Below are 24125 nucleotides of genomic sequence, written 5' to 3'. Positions count from 1 at the left end.
TCCTCTCACTTCCTCCAAATAAAAGGTGGGGCTATGGTACCCACATGGGCCCCAGCTATGCCTGTCTCTTCATGGGGTATGTGGTTCATTCCTTGTTCCAGTCCTACTCTGGCCCCCTCCCACAACTCTTTCTCCGGTACATCAATGATTACTTCGGTGCTGCTTCATGCTCTTGTCGGGACCTGGAAAAATTTATTAATTTTGCTTCCAATCTCCACCGCTCCATCATTTTCACATGGTCCATCTCTGATACTTCCCTTCCCTTCCTTGACCTCTCTGTCTCAATTTCTGGTGATAGATATCTATTACAAGCCTACCGACTCCCACAGCTACCTTGACTATAGCTCCTCACACCCCACTTCCTGTAAGGACTCCATCGTATTCTCTCAGTTCCTTCGCCTCCGTCGCATCTGTTCTGATGATGCTACCTTCAAAAACAGTTCCTCTGACATGTCCTCCTCCTTCCTTAACCAAGGTTTTCCACCCACGGTAGCTGACAGGGCCCTCAACCGTGTCTGGCCCATCTCCCGCGCATCCGCCCTCCCACCTTCTCCTCCCTCCCAGAAACATGATACGGTCCCCCTTGTCCTCACTTATCACCCCACCAGCCTCCACCAACTCCAGCATGATGCCAACATCAAACACATCTTCCCTTCAACCCCCCTGGCGGCATTCCATAGGGATTGTTCCCTCCGTGACACCCTGGTCCACTCCTCCATTACCCCCCAACTCCTCAACCCCCACCTACGGCACCTCCCCATGCAAACGCAAACTATGCAAAACCTGCCCCTTCACTTCCTCTCTCCTCACCGTCCAAGGGCCCAAACACTCCTTTCAAGTGAAGCAGCATTTCACTTGTATTTCCCCCAACTTAGTCTACTGCATTCATTGCTCCCAATGCAGTTTCCTCTACATTGGAGAGACCAAACGCAGACTGGGCGACCACTTTGCAGAACACCTTCGGTCTGTCTACAAGAATGACCCAGACCTCCCTGTCGCTTGCCATTTTAACACTCCACCCTGCTCTCTTGCCCACATGTCTGTCCTTAGCTTGCTGCATTGTTCAGTGAAGCTCAACGCAATCTGGAGGAACAGCGTCTCATCTTCCGACTAGGCACTTTACAGCCTTCCGGTCTGAATATTGAGTTCAACAACTTTAGATCTTGAGCTCCCTCCTCCATCCCCATCCCCCTTCCGTTTCTTCCCCCTCCCTTTTGTTTTTTTCAATAATTTATATGGATTTTTCTTTTCCCACCTATTTCCATTATTTTTAAATGTATTCCACCCATGGTTTATTTCACCCCACCCCCACTAGAGCTACCTTGCTCATCCTGCTCTTCAATCTTAATTAGTTCGCAAGTTCTGTCGAAGGGTCATGAGGACTCGAAACGTCAACTCTTTTCTTCTCCGCTGATGCTGCCAGACCTGCTGAGTTTTTCCAGGTAATTCTGTTTTTGTTTTTAATTAGTACATTCTTTTAGATAATATCACCACCTTCAACATCTCTTTGTTCTTTTGTCTGTGACATCTTTTGGTTATCTGCTCCTCTCACTGCTTGCTTGTCCCAACAAAACCCACCCCCCCCCCCCCCCACTTAAACCAGCTTATATTTCACCTCCTTCCTATTTCTACTTAGTCCTGTTGAAGGTTCATGAGGACTCAAAACATCAACTTTGTTCTTCTCCGCCGATGCTGCCAGACCTGCTGAGTTTTTCCAGGTATTTCTGTTTTTGTTATGTACACACACTGTGCCTGTTTCAGCTGAACAAAATAAGTGACAGCCATTCACTGACTCATTCCTCAGGGCAATGCCTTGACCAATCAGGGTCAAGCTGCCTGGTTTAAATTTCAAACAATGCTTGGCAGTTAACTATCAGTCACCATCAATAGTGCATTCTCCATGGCAATGCCTCTACCAGAGTCCACCTGCCAAACTATCAGCACTCTCTTCTCATACAATATAAATTGTTGTTTTCCCCTTATATTGGTATTCTTGTGAAGTGCCCTGAAGAGTGCACGACGAATAGCTTCAACATGTCTCTTTTCTCAGCAATATTATAATAGTTTGATACTTTATCCTGAATCATATTGTACATGGTACCATGTGATAGTCAGTCAGCCCTACACTGCTGTCTACATTACTTTGTGGATGGTTCATTTGCGTGGTCATTGCACAGAACCACAATACACATTTACACAGCACCTTTAACTCAGAAAAACCAATGCAGAGAATCCCACAGCAAGGCAACCTCAACTCACTTAATATGGAGTTGCCATGGCACAAACATTAGAGAAGCCAACATTCTCTAGTAGGACCTTCCAACCAGCTGATTCCATGCAGGCTGATCAGGAGAGGAAAACAAGATGTGGTTGTGATGGGCCTCACAAACTAATATCCTGCTGACGTTGTCACTTCATAACTTCTATCAAGGCCACCGGAAATATACTCAAGAAAGAGACTTAAACAGAGGATGAAAACTACGGAATGTATGCTACATTCAGGTCACTGCTGTGACCCCTATTCACTCTGAAGGTCTCTTTCTCTCTCTCTCTCTTACTCTAAACTCGACAAAATCATATTTGCACTACCTGATGTATATGTCCCTTCTTCCTCTAAGATCACAGAGAGCACCAATTGGGGACTGCTACAGAGAAGGGAACGTGGAAAATGCACCTTAAACTTGAACTGAATACTCTTAAAAAGCTCTATCTTACAAAGTAGACCAGAATATCAAAGAATACAGAAGCTGAACACACATTCTAAAGAAAAAAAGGACAGATTTGTTATTCATTGGGATAGAGTATGACCACAGCACCAAGAAAGTAGCAAAACGAAAATGGACTGAGTGACCAAATGAATTGACATGATGTGCATCATCCGATCACCAACATAGGTCGTAGTCAGAATTGAGAAGCCACAGCAGCTGCTAAAGGATTATTTCACACAGAATTAAAACCATCAATTTGAAGCGGGTTCAAAAGGTTATGGAAAATAAAACACCACACAGGATTTGGGAAAACAGATTTTAACCACTGCGTAGGAAGAGAGGACTTGGAAATTTGGGGTCAAAGTGCACAGCAATGCCAAAGGATGATAGGAAGTTAGCAGCCTGGCATTCCAGTAGCTGCTGTGGGTTTGATATTAATGGCTGAAGCAGAAGGTTAAAAGGTTCAAGTAACAGAAAACCCATCAATCAAACTTGCTCATCTGGCCAACCTCCGCTAAATATAGAGAAGATGCCACAGGGAGTATTATGCTTTCACAGTAGCAAAACAGAAATCTCCCAGTTTATCCTGCCAACATTGACACCGCTCATGTGCAGGTGCATGGTTCAGTCAATCTCTGCTTTCCATTTCCAGGGAAAACATCGTAAAGGTAGCAAGGGAGACTAGAATAAAATGGAAAGGCACAGTCTAATAGATTCCTTGTTTTAACAGCACATTGATGTTCCTAACAGGTCACTAGCAGACTGCTTTCCTTTTCACTTCTGATGCTCAGTAGACTTGTTGCTCCATACACCTCTTGCACAGTCTCTATGGTTATGGGATGTTGACCAAACTGGGATTCAGTGCTCTTTGTTGTCCAACAACAAAAAAAAAAACAAAGGGTTGCCACCAGGAAAGAATTATTTTTCATTTTCTTTCCCTGTAGAAAACCCTCTAATTCTTACAAAGGATCCACACCTGAAACATAAATTGACCTGTTCTCTCCACACATGCCAACTAATCTGCTGGGTGCTTCCAGTGTTTTCTGTTTTTTTTGCCTAGTTAAGTATAATTGTATATTATAATTATCAGTTTTATAGTTCTCTCCCATTCTCATTGGGGGGTGGTGGGGGGAATGGGTGCCTGGGCTTCACTTAACATTACTGAAATCAGCAGCACTGTGTTTGTTTATTGATTGCTTGTTGTAACCTTGGCTGAGGTGCAAGCAGGTTTAATAGTGGCTTCTGTGAAGTGGGCAATGATTTTGATTTCCAGTGTTTTCTATTTTTCTTTCAAAGGATTTGAGCAGCTTTTCATCACGTAAGAAATAAATGACTGATTTCAAGGCTCAGTTTTATGTTGAGAGGTATATCAAAGAACCACACTCGTTATTCTGATATATTGAAAAGTATGGTAAAGTTTGTTAATTTACATGTCTCATTCTAACATGCCGACCAAAGGAATCAACTATGGCTCAGATGTAAGTAGTGCTTGCACTTTGAAGAGAGAAGGCCATGGGTCCACACTCCACTCCAAAGATTTGAAAACATAATCTAGGCCATTTTTCAGAAGAAAAAAAACTTGCATTTATATGGTGCCTTTTGTGTCCTCAGAACATTTCAAAGTGTGTTACAGCCAATTAAGTACTTCTGAAGTGTAGTCACTATTGCAATGTAGGAATGCAAATTCTGTCAAAGATCAAGAGAATCAGATGGCAGCATTTCAGAATGTCTGCTCCTGACATCAATCGTCAGGAAAATGCTGGAATCTATTCTTAAAGAGGTTCTAACAATGCACTTGGAAAATCATAAGGGCATTCATGTTGGACAAATTTACTAGGGCTTTTTGAGGCTGTAGCTAGTATAGTAGATAAAAGAGGACCTGTAGATGTAGTCTACCTGGAATTTGAGTATTGCTGAAAGAGAGATATTTTTGTCAAAGCTTTTCATCTTGCACTCATCAGGACAATTTGAAAGAAAATGTCAATGTCAGGAAAAATAACATTTATGCTGTATTAGAAGAGAGAGAGTGTTGATTGGTTGGCAAATGGGCTCTGGTTGGTAGACATGTTGCCATGGAGAATGTACCAGGTGATAATATCTAACATTTAACTGCCCAGCATTGTTTGAAATGTTAATCAAGTAGCATGACTCTGATTGGTCAAGACATTGCCCTGGGGAATGAACCAACAAATGGTTGTCACTTATTTTGTTTAGCTGAAACAGGCACAATGTGTGTACATATTCTGTCTGCAAAGAACAGGGCCCTGTGTATTAATATATATAGCTTCCAGCACATGTAAATGTGCCACACTGCGAGCCTGACTGACAATCGTAAATTGGTTGTCAGCAAAATTCTTAGCACACTGATTATTTAGCCAATGTTGTCCAATTGCAGAATCACATCTAACTTTGGACACTATGTTTGAGTTTTGCAAGCACAGGCTGGTTGTGTACAGTCCATGCCTTGCCCATTGAGAATAAAAGGGACGCATGATCTAATACCTAGCATCACACTGGCACTGAAGTTCATACACCACATTACTTATTTGTGCGATAGGCAAGGCATCTTTCTGGCTTGATGGCAGCATCCAGTTAGTGGCAAATGCCACTCATGTTGCTACTACATAGTAGTTGTTGTGCAAATTTTTAAGATACCTTGCCCTTCCAGGGTAAAGAGATACACTGGGCACTTTTCAGGACCCTGAGCGATGGCTTTGGCCAGCACAATATACAGCGTGAAATGATCTGATCAGGGTAGTCATTATCCCACAGGATGTCTTTTATGAGCTTTATTTCAGCATCAAGATTACATGGTGAGCAAATGTCTCAGGTCCTATTTATGAGGTTGCCTATAAAGTCAATCTTACAGCACGTGGGCCTGTAAGAGTCAACATGTGTATTAACCAGTGAAGGTGGGCTTGCGGTAGACTGTGGTAGAGAACTCTCTGGAAGATTTCTCAACTAGTACAGCAAGGAAAGGGAGTTCATTTGACTGCTCCATTTCAAAGGTGATTTTAAGCACAGGACGGAGCCATTAAGACATGATTATGGAAGTGGGTAGCGCCACATAATCGAGGTGAAGCACAGATGCAAGTATGCATCAAGCAGTGGGTCCAGAGGACAGTCCTCAAGCAACGGTGAGATCGAAGCCATTGATAAACAAAGCTGGCCTGTGTGCCACTCAAAACAGGGGACTAGTGATGGAAGTATTGAACAGTGCCACAGAGACGGATGTAGGCAAATATTTCTCAGTTATTGGTCAATGTGCTACGAAGCATATTGATGTTAATGTAAAACAGAAACATAAGAGCATATCCCACTAAATTAACTCTCTGGAAATAGTCAATTCTAACATTTTAATACTCCAAGGTGGTTATTAGTAATTTAATTTCCTTTTCATTAACCGTTATCTGTAAGACAATATACTACCAGCCCTGACCTCTTCATGTGAGCAAATGTTTAAATCTAGCTTGATTAATTCAGCTCTTTAAAAAAGAGAAGGGGAGAAGTGGAGAAATGGCTCGGCTTTTAGCTATCAAAAGGAATGAGGCTTGATGTTGATAGTGATGGAATTTCTAATGCTGCAAATTGATTGAACGCTGCAATTACAGTTCGCAGTAACTCAAGGAAATGGGATCATCCCTCTCGGCCAAACACTTCTCTTTATTTAAAGCAATCCAATTTGCAAGGATAATTATATATTAGCGTTTCATCTGCGATCGGAAATGAACACGGGAATAGAACAGGCCAAGTGCGAGCACGTTATTGCTGCAAATTACTTGATATCTGTCTCCTTTCACATAAAGAGAAAATTGGGCAATCAATTAGAAGCTGTAAGGGTTGCAGCACAAGAGAGCGATGCTGTCCCCTACTGGAGGTCTGCAGCTGCTGCTCATTCAGCAGCTTCCCAAGATCAACGAGCATTCTCTCAATTCATGACTGTTGTCAAATTCACAGGTAAATACAGTAACCAACCTCCAAACAACGGAATTATTATTAGATAAAATGAATACATGGGCACATGAAAGAATTTCTCCAATACAAGACCATCCATGCAGCAAATTCACTGCCTCTCATAACTTTTAAGCAAATAATGTTTTATTAAACTCTTCCTGCAGTGGCTCAGGTAGTTAATACTTTGCGGTACTGAGCTGTATTGAACTAGCATGCTTCAAGTTTGATCACTGGTCTGTATTGCGCTGGCTGATACTTAGTCAACCCCACACCAAGCTGTGCACACAACTGTTGAATAGGAGAGTGCAAGCAACCCACATCATTCTCTAAATTTTCTCCCCTCATGCCTTCATCAAGCTCATCATGTCCTGCTTCTCAGTCCTCCTCCCACTAAACTGCTGACCACTCAACTTCCCTTCCTGGCTTCTATGTTAGCTGATAATGTTAACAGCTCTCCCTCATTAGGTATTGTTCCACTCCAAATCTGCTGTCCTCACCCCTCTCATTAAAAACTCAAGACTTAACATGCCATTCATGCAAACTACTGCCCCATCTCTAATCTCCTTTTCCTCTCTAAACTCCACAACGTGTTGTTGCAAATCTTTTCCAGAACTTCCTGTTTGAAGCTCTCCAAATACATGATTCATATGATATCCATATACTGCTATTTGTAATTGAAGTGCCCAGAGCAAATAATGGTTATTTATCTATCAATAAAGTCCTTTATTTCCCTGTACTTCATGAAATGAATATAGGATCTTTGAATATTAGGAAGTTTAGTGTTAAATTTTTCCTATAGCTGACTGGCTTGTTCGATTATTTCAAAGTCAACCAAGTAACGTGTATGAGAAATAAAAACAGAAAGAGCTGAAATATTGCTTTTGTTTTGTTTTACGTAGATGAGAGTTGCGTGGAGGCCACGCCAGGTAGCGGTGACAGGTTTTGGCCCACATTCCGCTTCTTTTCGATAATAATGAAGAACCTTTCACAATCATTTCTGGTGCTAACTGCAGATCACCAAATTTATTGAATTCAATTTCACAACTTTCCATGGTGGGATTTTAACTCAAACTCTAGGTTATATAACAAGTGCCACAATTATTACACAAGGCATTAGCTTATCCTGCCAACAAGGGGTAAAGGGATAAGCAATAAATGTGGCATCGCCCACATCACACGCATCCTGAGAACGGAAAGAAACACCTCAAAACACCTGACATTATTGCTAATAACATTTCACTTGTCTACTCAGTATTGTCAGTGCAATCAACACATTCTGAAACAAACAGATACATCAATACCTCTGACCAATGATGAATACGAATCCTTACTTAGTAACAGAACTTGCGCCAAATCTAATGAAATAATCTAATCATTGAAAGAGCCAATTCAAAATGTGAAAGAAGGGTTAATCCAACTGTTACTGTGAAAGCTGCATTACATACTGTCATGACTCACTGGGGATAGCGCACTGTAATATCAAGAACCACAGCTCCCCAAGCTGTGACAAATGTGAAAAGTTTGATTAGGCCACTAAATTGCCCAATTCTAACTAATTGTTTAATTTAGGTTAACAGAATATGAGCACCAGGTTTGTAAACTTAACAAGTAAATGACTGTTTATTAAACAAATTGCCCTTAACCAGTGGCAAAAGAAAGAAATATGAACTGCTAACTTTTAACTCTATAACTTAAACTCTACCAATTCTTAACCCCTACACACAAACACACACACACAAAATATGGATTTTAAGGACGAGATAAAACAGTTCAATAGCACCAATCCGGAGTATGGGATTAGATAGGTTGATTTTGATTGATGTCTTCCCAAATTCCTTGCAGTTTGTTGTTAATGACACAAGATGGTCTCCTAGCACTTCCAGTCTGTAGTTCACTGGTTGAAAATTTGCTTTTCAATGTCTCTACTGGTGATTTTCCCTTCTTCCTTTGACAGGGGGTTTTTCAAAGAGAGCAAGTTACAGGGGTATGAAGAAAAAGCCAGGCAGCTAGCTAGCCTTCTACATTTACTGGAATCTTACACATACAGGAGATAGAGGTTTTAGGTGTGTTCACTTTGCAGGCTAGGACCTCTCTGCTCACTGCAATCACATAAAACCTTGGTCACCTGATCAGGAGCCAATTAAAATGTTGTTGCTAGGCAGTTCCCCTTAGTTCAGGGCCCCTTTCTGGCACCATCCTGTTCTCTTATGGCACGCTGTGTTCCAGGATAGCAACATTGTAGATATTCCTCATCCTGTTACAGTGAACATGTCTTTCAACTGCAGCCATGGTAGTTTTAAAGCCACAGTCCAAGAAAAATAAAAAAAATAGGCTCTTTATAATACCTGTACACATAAACTAACTTCTGCAAATAGGATGATGCCAAGTCTCTCGGCATACAAAGACTTTTCTAAAAATAAAACAGGGTCTTAACAAACACCAGGTTTGACTGTGCTGGGATATCACAAGCGGCAAGTGTAGCAAGTTTGGGAGGAACTGATGCCTTTGGTCCTATGGTTCCTAAAGCTTTCCATCACAGGAGTTTTCCTCACCTTGTGGCTGGGTCTGTTGTAGACTAATTAATTATAGCTATCAGTCAACAACTTTATTATCATTGTATTATATGACTACTAGGATGGTGCAAGATGAATTAAATGGGCTGTAGTCTTTTTCACATAGCAACTCCTACGTTACTATTATGGTTGAATCTGTCCATCTACGTGCATCTCCAGCAAAAATCCCATACATAATCATCTTCATCCACAGGCACCAAAGCAACCTCACACTAATCCTATTAATAAGTAGGACTTATTATTTTAATCAGTGAGTCATAGCATCAAAGTGCCTTTAAGATTAGATTGAGTTCTGTCTTTTTTAAACAATCATTGTAGACTACTGAATGGTTATTTTCAAACTGTACATGGAAACCACAACCACTCATTTATAGGAGGCACTTTTTCAGCACAATGCTTTTACAGTATGCCCAGTGCAGGTATATGAAGGGGTGCACCTCATTTCAACTTACATTCGATTGTTGGGGAGGTTTTTACTTTGGTTCCCCTCATCAATTAATGATAAAGGCATGGAGAACTTCCAAAATCAGGCACACTTCAAGACAATATCACTTGCCCAGTTCATCAGTGCTGTTCCACAGACATGTTAAAATATATAATGACAGCCAACTTATCGAAGATACTTTAATCAGGTATCAGTTCCCTACCTGGCTTTGTAGTTCCATGCAGTCCTGATGATGGCAGCCTTTGCAGCCTATGTTTACTGATTTGCACAAGTCCTTTCCCAGGTGTCTTTTTCAGAGTTGGGGAAGATTTCCCGTGTGCATGGCTCTTCTTGGTGAGCAAGTACCGATTTTTTACCATCAGTGGTCCACTAAGATTGATCCTCCTCTCAGTCGGTGAGCTTGCAAAAAAAAAGGTCATAACGATAAATGGTCTGAAGAGATAGCGAGCAGCACAATCCATTAAACACCATTCCTTCCAATGGTTCCAATGAAGCCTGGACTGAATACCTTCCTGCTCCAATGCAAGATCCATCAGTAGTGACACCTACTTCCTGGAAGGCATGAGCTGGGGGGAGGGCTTACATGAGGGGACATTTAGAAAGTTAACGAAGAAAAACAAGGCAATAGTGCAGGGTCGTGGTATGAGTAAAAATAACCAGAGTGTGACAGGAAGGGACAGAGCGTATACACATGAGAATAGGGTCAGAGTAGGGAAACATGATAAAAATACAGAATTAAAGGCTCTTTATCTTATTACATACACATTGGTAACAAGATGGATGAACTGATAGCACAAATATGGGTATGGTAATGATAGCCATCACAGAGATGCGGTTGCAAAATGACCAAGGTCGGAAACTGAATATTGGAGAGTATTTAACATTTCAGGACAGGGAAAAAGGGAAAGGAGGTGGAGTAGCTCAGTTAATAAAAAAGAGAGCATCACAGTCATGAAAAATTATCTTGGCTCAGAAGATCAAGACGTAGAATCAGTTTAGATAAAGATAACGAATAGCAAGGCAAAGGAATCACAAAGAAGCAGTTTACAGTCTCCCTAACGGTTGCTATGGTGCAGGACATCAAAAAATAAGGGAGGCTTGTAAGAACTGAACTACAATAATCATGACTTTAAATGCCAAATTGGCATATGGTAATATCCTTGCCTCTAAGTAAGAAGGACACAGGTACAAGTCATACTCCACATTTTGAGCATATAATCTAAGATGAACATTCATCGCTATACTAAAGGGGTGCTTTCATGTCAAGGAAATCAAAAACTGAGGCCGTGTCCTTATTCAGGTGTGTGTAAAACACCCATTGTACCTTTTTTGAGTAGAAAGTTTTCCCAGTGTCCTGGCCAACATTTGTCCTTCAATCAGCACCAGAGAAACAGATCAAAGTGTTATCTCTTTACTTTTTTGGGACCTTGCTGTGTATGAGATCCTAACAGATCAATGACTCCACTACCAACCAACATTACCTCTAATTTGCATTTGCTGCGTGGCCGGCTTGTTGTGCTGCATGGTACCTTTAAGGTTAACACGTGGCCTATGATCAGCAGAACCGGGTTGGGGTAGGGGGGTGGTGGTAGTGGCTGACAGAGTGGATAAAGGCTGTCCCTTCTGGCAACTGGGTTGATAGCCAAAGGATACACATTTAAAATCATTGCCAAAAGATCCACAGAGGATATGAAACTATTTCCCCCCCACCCCAGTCAGTTGTCAGGACCTAGAACCTCAACTGAAAAGGTGCTGGAAACTGATTCCATAAGTAATTTTAAAGGGGAGTTGAATGGTATTTGCAGAGGAACTTTCAGAGAAAAAGTGGGGGTGTGAGACTAAGCACAACTGCTTTTTAAAAGAGTTTGCACAGGCATGATGGGCCAAATGGCCTACTTCCATACTCTAAGTTTCCATGATTCTGCCTTGTACAAATTGAAGGCTGGGCAATTCCAGGATTTCAGCTTTCAACTTATTTTTAAATTAAACAGACATGCGTATCAAACAATTTCAAAGAAAAATCCAAATCATTATCTCAATTTAAACAGTCACAAAAGGTTACAGCGCATATATTCAAACTGTGGCAAAGCAAACTTAGATCTGCGATCAGGAAATGATGTATACCTGGAGCAGGCTTGAGCCAGGTCAGGGAAAGAAAAGTTTTCAGGTCACTTAAGAAACATGGGCTATGCTGCAGCATAAGGGGATACTGTCAGTTCACTGATGAACAAGTCAAGATAAGAGAACTGCCCTTTCTGATTCATAGTTGCCTTGTTGTGAGATGTATAAAATACACACATACAAAAACACAATTGGAGATTGTACTGCTGCAGTGGTAAGGAATCCAATATAAGAGGAACTACAAATGCTGCAATAACTCACTGCTAACCTCTAGTGGTGATAACATGATATAGCAGCATTATTGTACAGGCCCAGAGCTCCCTGTACAATGCCTGAAAACATCTTACTTAATTAAAAATATATCATATGTGTTGGGTGGATTGCAGAAGAAAAAAGTAGAAACCATTTAAGAAGAATTCTTACCCTAACATTTAAAGCAAATTTTGACTTTACAAGCTCAGTGGTTCATTTAAATGGAAAGATTTATGAGGAATTTTATAATCTGACCTACTCAATTTTTTTAAACACAAAATTCAATCTTCCTGACTGGAGCTGTTTTAAATATCTTTGGCAATTTGCCTTGTTGGATTACCGTATCTACTTAAGTAAAAGTTGACTCATGACTTTTGGCATAAAAATACAGAAATTTTTCATACACCTTGTGTAAAAGATGACCCTGGATTTTCAGGGATCAAGCAGTGCTGTGATTAATTACTTACCAGTAATTATCACAGTTCATTAACACAAGCAGAACTTTTAGATTTTCTCTCCACTAACTCTGGCAACAAACTCCCAGTCAAGCAGCAGCAATGTGGAAAATTGCCCAGGTACGTCCTGTCCACAAAAAGTAGGACATCCAACCCGGCCAATTACCACCCCATTGGTCTCCTCTTGATCAAAGTGATGGTAGCACTGTCTATGACACCTTCCAAGGGGTGCTTACACAGCAGTAACCCGCTCACTGTATCTCAGTTTGGGTTCTGAGAGGGCCACTCAGCTTCTGACCTAATTAGTCTTAGTCCAAACATGAACAAAACAGCTGAATTCAAGAGGTGAGGTGAGAATGACTGCCCTTGACATCAAGGCAGCATTTAACAGATTGTGGCATCAAGGAGACCGAGCCAAACTGAAATCAGTGGGGATCAGGGGAAAATTCTCTACTGGTTGGAGTCATACCTAGCAAAGGGGAAAATAGTTGTGGTTTTTGGAGGTGAATCATTCCAATCCCAGGACATCACTGCAGGAGCTCCTCAGGGTATTGTCCTAAGCCCTGCCATCTTCACTTCCTTCATCAATTACCTTCCTTCCATCTTAAGGTCAGAAATGGGGATGTTCACTGATGATTGTACAATGTTCAGAACCATTCTCAACTCCTCAGATGCTGAAGCAGTCCATGTCAATATGCAGCAAAACTTGGACAATATTTGTGCTTGGGTTGATAAGTGACAAGTAACATTCATGCTACATGAGTGCCAGACAATGACTATCTCCAACAAGAGAGAATGCAACCATTTCCCAATGCTATTCAATGGTACTACCACTGCTGAATTCCCCACAATTAACACCCTAGGGGTTAGCACTGACCAGAAGGTTAACTGGACCAGTCAAATAAATACTGTGGCTGCAAGAGCAGGTCAGAGGCTGGGAATTCTGTGGTGAGTAACTCACCTCCTGACTCCCCAAAGCCTGTCCACCATCTACAAGGCACAAGTCAGAAGCGTGATGGAAAAGTCTCCACTTGCCTGGCTATATGCAGCTTCAACAATACTGAAGAAGCTCAACACCACCCAGGACAAAGCAATCCGCTTGATTGGTACTACATCCTTAAACATTCACTCCCTCCACCACCAACGCACAGTGGCAGCAGTGTGTACCATATACAAAATATACTGTAGCAATTCATCAAGCCTCCTTCAACAGTTCCTTCCAAATTAGTGACTTCTACCCAGTAGAAGGACAAGGGTAGTAGATGCTTGGGAACACCATCACCTGCAAGTTCCCCGTGCCAAGCTACACACCCTGACTTGGAACTATATCACTGTTCCTTCACTGTCGCTGGGCCAAAATCCCAGAACCACCTTAACAGCATTGAGGTCATACCTGAAACACACGCACTACAGTGGTTCAAGGCAGCAGCTCACCACCACCTTCTCAAGAGCAATTAGGGATGGGCAACAAATACAGGCCTTGCCAGCGATGCCCACATCCAGTGAAAGAATAAAATAAGAAATCAACAAAACTAATGTGTACCACATGATCTATCACAATACCTCCAAGAACAAGCGCACAGCTCAATTTAAATGGAAGTAAAAGGTTGAATTAACAATAGGTTAACAAGCATCATCAAAATGGTCATGTTATCAGCTGTGGAGCCATCTGATTTTAGACCCTCAGGGAAGTGAAGAATGATGGTATTTCAGAACTCAAGGCTAGTGCCAGGTGACGCACAACATTCATGAAAAGGTGTAATTTAGAACTCAGTCAGAAAACAGAAGTTGCAGTGTCTGGCACCTGAACTCGAAGACAAAATCATCAAATTCCATCGTTCGGTCATCCAACATTGAGAGAGGAATCTGTATCCATTGACCAACAATGAAAATAAGGTGAAACACCAGTGAGCTTCAACATGCCAGCAAACAAAACCATTATCAAGATTGGGAAAAAAAGCCATCCTTGTAAAGATGACTGGCCACAAGACGACATGGTTCACAGTGATTCCATTATGTATGGCGGGTGGCAGAAAATGAATGTCGATGGTGATTTTCAAATGTAAAACTCTCCCTAAAGAGAAATTTCAGAAAGGTGTTGTGTCACAAAAAGGGCTAGCTGGGCAAAGGCGGTTGCAAGAAAGAGATCAAAGAATCATGGAATTTGAGGCAAGGACAACACAAAGAAAAAAATTTGCATGTCTGGGACTACCAACGATGATGAGGAAGATCCATGCGATGATGCTATACAACTTGGCCATTGGACCTGGGAGATGGAGATAGTGGGTCAGTACAATAGTTACCCAGAAACTAGGCGTGGTTTTAATCCCTGGGTTAAAACAAGGATTCTCCACATCACTAATCCTTTACAAATAAGTCATTACAAAAAAATTACTAAAACAACTTTTAGTGGGAAAATACTGCATTATCTGTCATGACTGAGTGGACGTGGACATGGAATCCCCCCCCACCACCCAACCCAGTCACATCCAGCGGATGGTAGGAATTGGTGTAAAAATCCAGGATATATGGAATATGTTCAACCCCTCAAGCCTGCTCGGAGATCCTGGTTGATCTGTGACCGAACTCCATGTGTCCACCATTAACCTCTAATCCTTAAATACCTTTGCTTAACAAAAATCTCTCAATCTCAGGTTTTAAAATTAGCAATTAGCCTCGCATCAGCTGCCTTTTGCAGAAGAGAGTTCCAAACTTCTACCACCCTTTGTGTAGTAGTGTCTTCTAACTTCACTCCTCAACAGTCTAGTGCTAATTTTTAGGCTGTTCCCCCGAGTCCTGGACTTCCCTAGTAGCAAAAGTAGCTTCTCCCTATCTACCATATCTGTTCCCCTTAATATCTTGAAAACTTAACCTTCTCTTCAACATAAAGTCAAAAGTGCAGATGTTCGCTGATGATTGCACACTGTTCAGTTCCATTCGTAACTTCACAGATACTGAAGTGTTCCATGTTTGCATGCAGCAGACATCCAGGCTCAGGCTATTAAGTGGCATTAGCATTCATACCACACTAGCGTTAAGTAATGGCTATCTCCAACCAAAGAGAATTCAACCATCTCCCCTTGACACTCAATGGCATCATCATTAGTCAATTCCTCACCATGAACACCCTGGGGTCACCGCTGATCAGAAACTGAGTTGGACCAGCCATATAAATACTGTGGCTACAAGAGCCATGAATAACTCAACCCCTGATGCCCCAAAAGACTGTTCGCCATCTACAAGGCACTAGTCAGATGTATAAGAAATATTCCTCATTTGCCTAGCTAAATACAGTTCCAACAGCACTCAAGAAGCTCAACACTGTACAGGACAAAGCAGCCTGCTTGATTAACACCCCATCCACCACCAGCACAGTGGCAGCAGGGCGTACCACCCGCAAGACAAACTGCAGCAATTCACCAAGGGTCCATCAACACCACCTTCCAAACCAAGCACAAATAGCAGCATAAAATGCCCTCACCAACATATTCTGAAAAAAGCAAAAGCTTTCAGAAACAGCAGCAACAAGGTCAGATGTTATTCAAAATACCATAGCTCTGTAATTAGTAGATCACTGTTGAGTGGGATTAATGGCTGACTATAATAATCTCATCTCAGCCTTTTAAATTATTTATTTTCTTGTAAAAATGCCCTCTTTTTATTTCTAACCAAAAAACCTCTCTTACCTATTATTTTGCACATAACCATCTGGTTATTCTGAACTACAGTAGCAACAATTTGCATTTATACAGAACCTTTAAAGTATTAAAATGTCTCAAGATACTTCACATTATAATACTTCAATTTAAAATCACAGCAGTTTAAAATTCAAATGTGTAGACTCACCTCAAACTTCCAGTTCTCCTGATGATTTTAGTTTTGCTCTTCACTTTGTAATGAGAACATCCAGACCCACTCAATATCTTCTTCGGGACATCAGTGGCAGACTCAGCCTTCTTCAATGCTATAGATCGCATCCGATGTCCTGCAGGTCCTGGCTGGTAGGAGTCCTGTGAATCCCATTGATAGAGAGACTTTGAAGGGGATGCCGTCTCCGTTGCTTTCCAGCAGTACTTGTTCGACAAAGCTTCTCTCTTGTGACAGCACCCAGCCTTTTTCTGCTTTCCCAAAGATCTGAGCTCCAGGCTTGGATTGAGTGTTGTACCATCTTCTCCCATAGCAACATATTTTGTGGCACTTTTAATCAACTTTGGTGATACAGACTTCAAAGTCAACTCACTGGATCTTATAGGCTGGCTTGGTTTGACAGTGTTTGAAACCCAAACATACTTTGCTTTCCTTCCCTTGCACACTTTGCTGCAAACAGGAGTGTTGTTCCTTTGTTTCTTAAGTGTTTTATGTGGAAATGGGGCTTTTGATTTCAAACAACCTCCGACCACACGTGTTTGAACCTGGGAAGTGCTAATGGAGACTGACTCCCTCATTGTTGTCAAAGCCTCATTCTGGCATCCTGAACCTAAAGTGACATCTTTTATTTTCTGCCACGTATATTTGGATCTTTTAATTGGGGAAGAACGACATGGTGCTTGGTCTACAGAATTCAAAATGTTCTGAAGTTTTCCCGATGTTACACAATCATTCTTGGCCTGTTCCTCCAACTCAGCAATTTTATGTATTTGAGATGCTTTCTGTAACTTGCCTGTTGATGCCTCAGGACCTGTGTGGGCACCATCACTTGACTCAACAAATTGCTGGAATTTACCTGCTGCTCCCCCTGTAATAGCACCAGCAACGCAGTGAATTTTATCCATAACGGAGGTTTTCTGAAGCTTACGCATTGATGCGTCAGGATCTGCATGGGCACAGTAACTTGACTCAACATGTTGGATTTTAGTCGATCCATGCAGTGTCACTCCGCGATAGCTGGGAGGAATGCTTGTCTCAGTTCTTCCTGCTATTTCAACAGTAATTTGTTCTTCCATTTTCAGAGCTCTGATTTCTTCATCCTGCTTCCTCGCACTTTCCTCGGTAGATCTTTCTGCAGAGAACGAAGTCATGGCACCTATTTTATCCATCCTTCTGGCCATTTTCACTTTGTGCAACTTCTCCTTCAGTGCTAACAGCTTATTGTTTTTCAGTGCAAGCTCAGAATTCAGAGCCAATAAGGACTGTGCTTTTAGAGTAGCCTGAACTGTTCTGTAGGACTTGCCTCTTAAACTACCATCTTCTGATTCACTAGCCCCCACCGCACATTTGCCAACACTGCTCATCTCACGTTGATTAGGAGGCATCATCTCACTTTGAGAAACATTAGCAGGTGCCTCACCACTGGTGTTGATGGGTTTTTTATTGACCAGCGAGTATTTTGTTCGCCACGAGCTGCTGGCTTCTGATCCATGATGCGCTGGAACTTTCTGTGAGCAGGCAGATTTGTATTTAGAATTACAACTAGTCCATGGCCCTTGCCCATGTGGGTTACTAGGTTCTGTGCATGCAGGTACATCTCCATGGACATTCTTGTGGTTAGTTATAAGAGCTGTGGAGTTGAAAACAAAAACGAAAAAAAATTAATTTGCAATTACACCAATACTTTTATTGGGGCAGAGGCTATTATAGAAAGATTTGCAATGATATGAGTCTCATTCATTTCTCCTATGTCTCAACACACAGCACCTATAATCAACTAAAATGACCATTGTTTATTCGGCAAGCAAACATAGCAGCCATATTATGTAAAGCCCTAAACAGAAAATGAGATGAATGACAAGCTCTGAGAGAATTCATTCTGCTCATTCACTGCATTCCCATTTCTGAATCGTCATGTTAGCAGTTCCAAGCAAATGTGAAAGTTTTCCAATGTTACATCATGACTATACTCAAAAGTAATTTACTGAAATGCTTTGAGATATCTTAAAGAATTGAAAAGCACTAGACAAATGCAAAGTCTTTCTTTCCACAGCAGCAGCACCCTAAATTGTGTGTTCAAGCCCTAAAGTAGTCCTTGGACGCATAACCTCATGGCTCAGAGATGAGGAGGCTACAAGAATGAGTCATGCCAACAACAACCATTAATGACAGAACGTACTCAACAGTTTGCCTCAGGTAGCACTGTCACCTGAGTCAGAGGTTACAAGTTCAAGCCCCACTCCAGAAATCTGTGTACATTAATCTAAACTGACAATCCAATGCAGTTCTGAGAGAGGAATACAATAGGAAAAATTCCATTTTTCAGATAAGACATTGAACCAAGATCCTGTTTACCATTTCAGGTGGATATAAAAATCCCAAGGAACTTTTCAAAGGACACAGGCCACCATTTGTCTCTCAATCAACACCAATTTCAACAATAAACCTAATTGAAATACATTCCAGACAGTGATAACCAGATAGCTTTAGTTACTCCTCAAAATAATAGTCACTGATATAGTCTAGAGTCAGATATTAACAGATTTATTAATCATACAATAATTATGAACAATAATTAAAAATACACCTAGCAGCAGCATTACAGCAAAACTTTGTTAAATAATCAGAGATTCCACTTTCAAACTCAATTCTCTTTCTAGGTTGATCAGACTCTGGCAAATTCTAAAGCATATGTTCTAACACCCACTCTCTGTATCTTTCCCCAACCCCAACATTGCTGTGAAAATTTGCACATTTCATAGTTACATTGCATAGATACCATTCAATAGCGATTTGATTGTCCTGCTCTTGCAGTATACAGAGCCATAACTTGCCACATCTATGATTTTCCTCAGGCAGGTTTTTAAATCAAGGTTTAAATGAAGAAAGAAAGCTTCTCTATCCAGTGCAGTATTTTCAAACAGAGCTTCCTAGCTGACTTTGCCTGGAATATATTTTATTAGGTTTAATGGTGAAATTGACTATTGTTTATCACTCAATTCATTCAAAATAAAACAAACTTCTCTTAAAGTTCCACTTTCATTCTCCTAACAGACTTGCATAATAGGCAGAAGCTAAAAGTTAACATAAAAAGAAATTAACAAGTAGGTTTTAAAAGTCAGATTAACCTGTTCCTCAAATAATGAAGTATTTTTGAAACTGTTGTAATTTAGTAAACTGAACCAATTTGTACACAACATCCCACACACAGCAATCAAATAAATTGACGAGATAATATGGTTTTAATGATGTTGGTTAAAGTATAAATTATCTATTTTTGCTTTATAATCCTGCAAAGTGCCTTGGGATGTCTTATTACATTACACGAGTAACTATAAAACAGGCTGCTGCTGTTATTTGACCTAAAAATCAGGAAGAACTCCCCATGCTCTATTCGGGGAGTGCCATGGGATATTTCCGAAAGCACAAATACACCAATCGCCCAAGAGGGCAAAAACAGAAGCGACTCGGTTTGGCATCTCACCTTAAAGGCTGACGTGCAACTCTCCGCCAGCACTACACTGGAGTGTCAGCCGAGGTTATGGGCTCAAGTCTTGTAGCGGGACTCAACAATGACCTCCTTGCATAAGAGGCGTGTTTTCCACCGAAACGCAGATGACACAGCAGCCGTATAAACAACGAATTGTAATAGATTAAGGCCTTTACAATGGTTAATTCCAACTATCATAATCAACACACATACATAGATAGATAGCAACCCAGAATTAGGGCCTGTGAAGAGGACAGTTAATAACCCCTGAGTCTATCTGTTTACATACAATAAATACAATATCAGGGAGACCTGCCTGGGCCCCGGTTATGACCATCACCGAGAAGCTCCAGGCCTGGAGGCTTGGATGACTGACACTCACCGGTGAGGAGACGGATCTGCCTCTCTAACGATGCTCGCTCCTCCATACTACCGGCCACTCAGAACGACAACCACCGCCGCTTCTCACGCCTGAACACCGGCCCACAACGTTGGACGTCATAACGTAGCTCGGCTAACGTCACACGTTGCGGCATCGCCCGCCATTGATTGGCAGCGCCTCCAGCCACTCGCAAACGTGGATGCCTCATGCCTGCCAATAAAATTCAAACTGGAGCAAGAGTGGGCAGGACGGCTCCTTTCCTCGCAAAGAATTCTGGGAACTGTAGTTGTTGCAGATAACCAACAGCAACTTCTTTATACCACGATAATCTGCAGATGCTCCAAATCTGAAATACTAATAGAAAATGTAGGAAATACTCACCTGGCCTGGCAGCATGTATGGAGAGAAAACAGTTTCATCAGAAACCTGTATTAATAAAGTTAAGGTAATAAAACGAACCAAAGGCTTCACAGGAGTGTTATAAAACAAAATTTGGCAGCAAGTCACATAAGGAGTTATTAGGAAGGTGACCAAAAGCTTGGTCACAAAGACAACGGTTCTAAGGAGCATCGTGAAAACAAAAGGCATTCAAAGCGTGCCATAATAGACAAACATATAGACTAATGACAAATGAATCACATGGAGCTCAGGGACACGGAGCAGACAAAACAAAAAGAAAGTGAGATTAAAGAACGATTATTCAGATTGGCAGAAGGCAAGGATCAGTGTTAGGACTACTGCTGCTCACAATTTACATTAACAATTTGGACTTCAGAATCAAAAACATAATTTCTAAATTTGCGGATGACACCAAATTTGGGGGGGGGTGTTAATCAATACTGAGGCAGACTGCAACAAATTACAGGAGGTCATTGATAGAGTCATAGAGTCATTCACAGCACAGTAGAAGGCCATTGGGCCCATCGAGTCCATGCTGGTTTCCTGAGGAGCAATCCTGCCAGTCCTACTCCCCCTTTTGATCCCCATAGCCCTGCAAGTTACATAGAAACATAGAAAGTAGGAGAAGAAGTAGATCATTTGGCCTTTCGAACCTGCTCCACCATTCAATATGACCATGGTTGATCCTTTAACTCAACGCCTTACTCCCCATGACCTTTGATGCCTTTAGAGTTTAGAAATCTATTTCCTTCTTAAATATATTCAGTGATTTGGCCTCCATAGCCTTCTGTGGTGGAGAATTCCACTGGTTCACCAATCTCTGAGGGAAGAATTTTCTCCTCATCTCAGTCCTAAATGGCCTACCCTGTTTTCTGAGATATCCCCTTGTCCCCCCACCCCCCTAGGGGTGGGGTTTCCACCAGCCAGAGGAAACATCATCCCTGCATCCAGTCTGGCCAGCCCTGTCAGAATTTTATATGTTTCAATGAGATTCCCTCTCATTCTTCTAAACTCTATTAAATACAGGCCTAGTTAACCCAATCTCTCCTCATACGATAATTTTCCCATCTCAGGAATCATCTGGTGAACCTTCGCTGCACTCCCTCAATGGCAAATATATCTTATCTTAGGTAAGGAGAGCAAAACTGCACACAATACTCTAGGTGTTGCCTCACCAAGGCCCTGTACAGCTGCATAAGACATCCTTGCTCCTCTACTCAAACCCTCTTGCAATGAAGGTCAACATACCATTTGCCTTCTTAAAAGCTTGCTGCACCTGCATGCTTGCTTTCAGTGATTGGTGTGCAAGGAACCCAGGTCCCTTTGTTCATCAACATTTCCCAATGTGTCACCATTTAAATAATTGTGATGACAGCAGATCAGAATTATTTAAGGACATATTGAACTTTTTAAGTGAAACGTGTTTTTTTAAAAAACCTCCAAGCAAAAGCTGGTTGAGAAAATTAAGTAACTACTTTCTGGAAAATTCCTACATGGATTATACTTGGCCGACTAGTTCACAGAGACCATGGAATGCTGCACCTAAAAGGTGTCAAGGCCTACTTCAGACAGAGACACATGAAACGAAGAGATGCAATGCAAAAGACTGAACCTTAATCTTCTGTGGTTGCAGAGACAATGGGGACTGATTACCACATCTCAGCAGAAACCATCTCCTGTTGAGTTATGTCTCAGAATATGGATATGGTCTGAAAGGAAACAGGTTCTAGGCGAAAGACTTGTTTATTTTTTCCCTCCAGGAGTACAAAAGAAAAAGGGTTAAAAAGCTAGCTGCAAACCTGATATCTGTGTTCCTGTTCTGGTGTGCTAATGTGTGCTGTGAAGGTCACAGCAGAAGAACAGCAGCTAAACGTCCCTGTAGCTTGCAGGTAAAAGTCAGTCTCTTCTCTCCCTCTGGCTGGAATTAAGTCAGGAAAGCCTTTATCTGTTCTGCTAGTTACACCCTCAAAAAACTCCAGTAGGTTTGTCAAACATGATTTCCCTTTCATAAATCCATGTTGATTTTGTCTAATTCCATTGATATTTTTTAAGTGTTCTGTTATCACATCCTTTATAATAGTCTAGCATTTTCCTTACTACTGATGTTAGGCTAACCGTTCTGTAATTCTCCCTCCCTCCCTCCTTTTTCTCCTAATTTCTCCCTCCCTCCTTTTTTAAATAGTAGGGTTACGTTTGCCACCCTCCCATCTGCCGGGACTCTTCCAGAATGGACACATCCACTATTTCCATGGCCACATCCTTTAGTACCCTGGGATGTAGATTATCAAGCCCTGGGGATTTTTCAGCTTTTAGTCCCATTAATTTCTCCAGAATTTTTTTAGTAATACTAATTTCCTTCAATTCCTCTTTCTCAGTAGACCCTTGGTTCCCTAGTATTCCTGGGAAGCTATTTGTTTTTTCCTCCATGAAGACGGAACTAAAGTAGTTGCTTGCCAATATTCTTTCACACCCACTCTTTGCTTTCTTAATTTCCTTTTTGATTTCACTGCTCCTTTTTCTATACCCCTCTCGGTTTTCCAGCATCCACTCTAGTTTGCTTTTGACATTAGAAGTGAGCCTGGTTCTGACCTTGCCCCAAGTATCTACACTTCAGTAGGGGTTTGGAAGTTGATTGGAAATCCTTGCTGAATTTTGGGCTCCCAATCCAGGGGTGCTGAAGAAAATTATCTTTCTAATGAAAGTTGAGGCTGAGATTGGTGAATTTAGCTCAGGGCAGTCTTTGAACTTAAGACCTTCTCAGACTGTATCAATACATAGTGTTCACTGCCTTGAGTCTTTGGGAAGCTTAGGTGTTTTTCTCAATAAGCAAATTTATATTCAAATATCTACAATATTGATCTTATATAATCTACTTTGTTGCCTTTGAAATATAGAACTGATTTTCTCCTCTACTGAACACTTGGAATTAACTTGCACCCAATGAAGTCTGCAGTATCTTTCTGTAAGAAGAGGAAATAAGAGAGCTGATTTCGCAGCCGTTTAGCGCTCTCTTGTAGGCAGCTGAGATGGTTGTCTACGTTGACCTGGTGAAAGGTAACTTTAAGAATAAGGAAAGAGGAAAATTTAATATTTCTCCTTGACATCTGTGATTTTCTTTTGTGCACCAGCGTGGGTAGAAAATTGCTTGGGACTGCACTGTCCCGTACCCATAAGTTCCTGCTGCGCTGCACCCCAACCATTTTCCAGCGGCAAGCCCAAAAATCCATCTATACTTGGGCAGGCACAGGCTAATTAAATTCAAAGGACAAAAATACAATCTCTGTTGTTTTCCCTTATCAAGTGCTGGAACTGCTTGGGTTCCAATTCACAGTTTGGTAAAGAAAGGCCTGGAAAAATAATTGTCAAAGGTCCTGTTCCAATGTTCTGAGGATGGGCGTGTGTGCACAGTTATTAATAACAGCATCAAACATTTTAATTAATATCTTTTCAGGCAGTTTGTTAGTTATTTTCTTTCTCCC

The 24125-nt window shown here is 41.4% G+C and overlaps 1 protein-coding gene across 2 annotated transcripts in view; it reads right to left on the bottom strand.

Annotated features, from left to right (window-relative positions):
• zc3h3 (zinc finger CCCH-type containing 3) overlaps positions 1-20367 on the bottom strand; it is a 297424-nt gene extending 277057 nt beyond the window's left edge. For both annotated transcript variants that reach the window (XR_005943320.1, XM_041189962.1), the window contains exons 1-3: positions 20248-20367; positions 16355-18005; positions 9883-10079 (exon numbers count right to left, since the gene is read on the bottom strand). Coding sequence is in view for 1 of the 2 variants with exons in the window: in XM_041189962.1 (XP_041045896.1) it covers positions 9883-10079; positions 16355-18005; positions 20248-20293 (1894 nt within the window). In the remaining variant the exon portion in view is untranslated. The remainder of the gene's footprint in view (positions 1-9882; positions 10080-16354; positions 18006-20247) is intronic.
• Between the last annotated feature and the right edge of the window lie 3758 nt (positions 20368-24125).

This window comes from Carcharodon carcharias, chromosome 6 (assembly GCF_017639515.1).
Source record: "Carcharodon carcharias isolate sCarCar2 chromosome 6, sCarCar2.pri, whole genome shotgun sequence".
Lineage (NCBI taxonomy): Eukaryota > Metazoa > Chordata > Chondrichthyes > Lamniformes > Lamnidae > Carcharodon > Carcharodon carcharias.
This window is presented reverse-complemented; position numbering and strand designations above follow the sequence as displayed.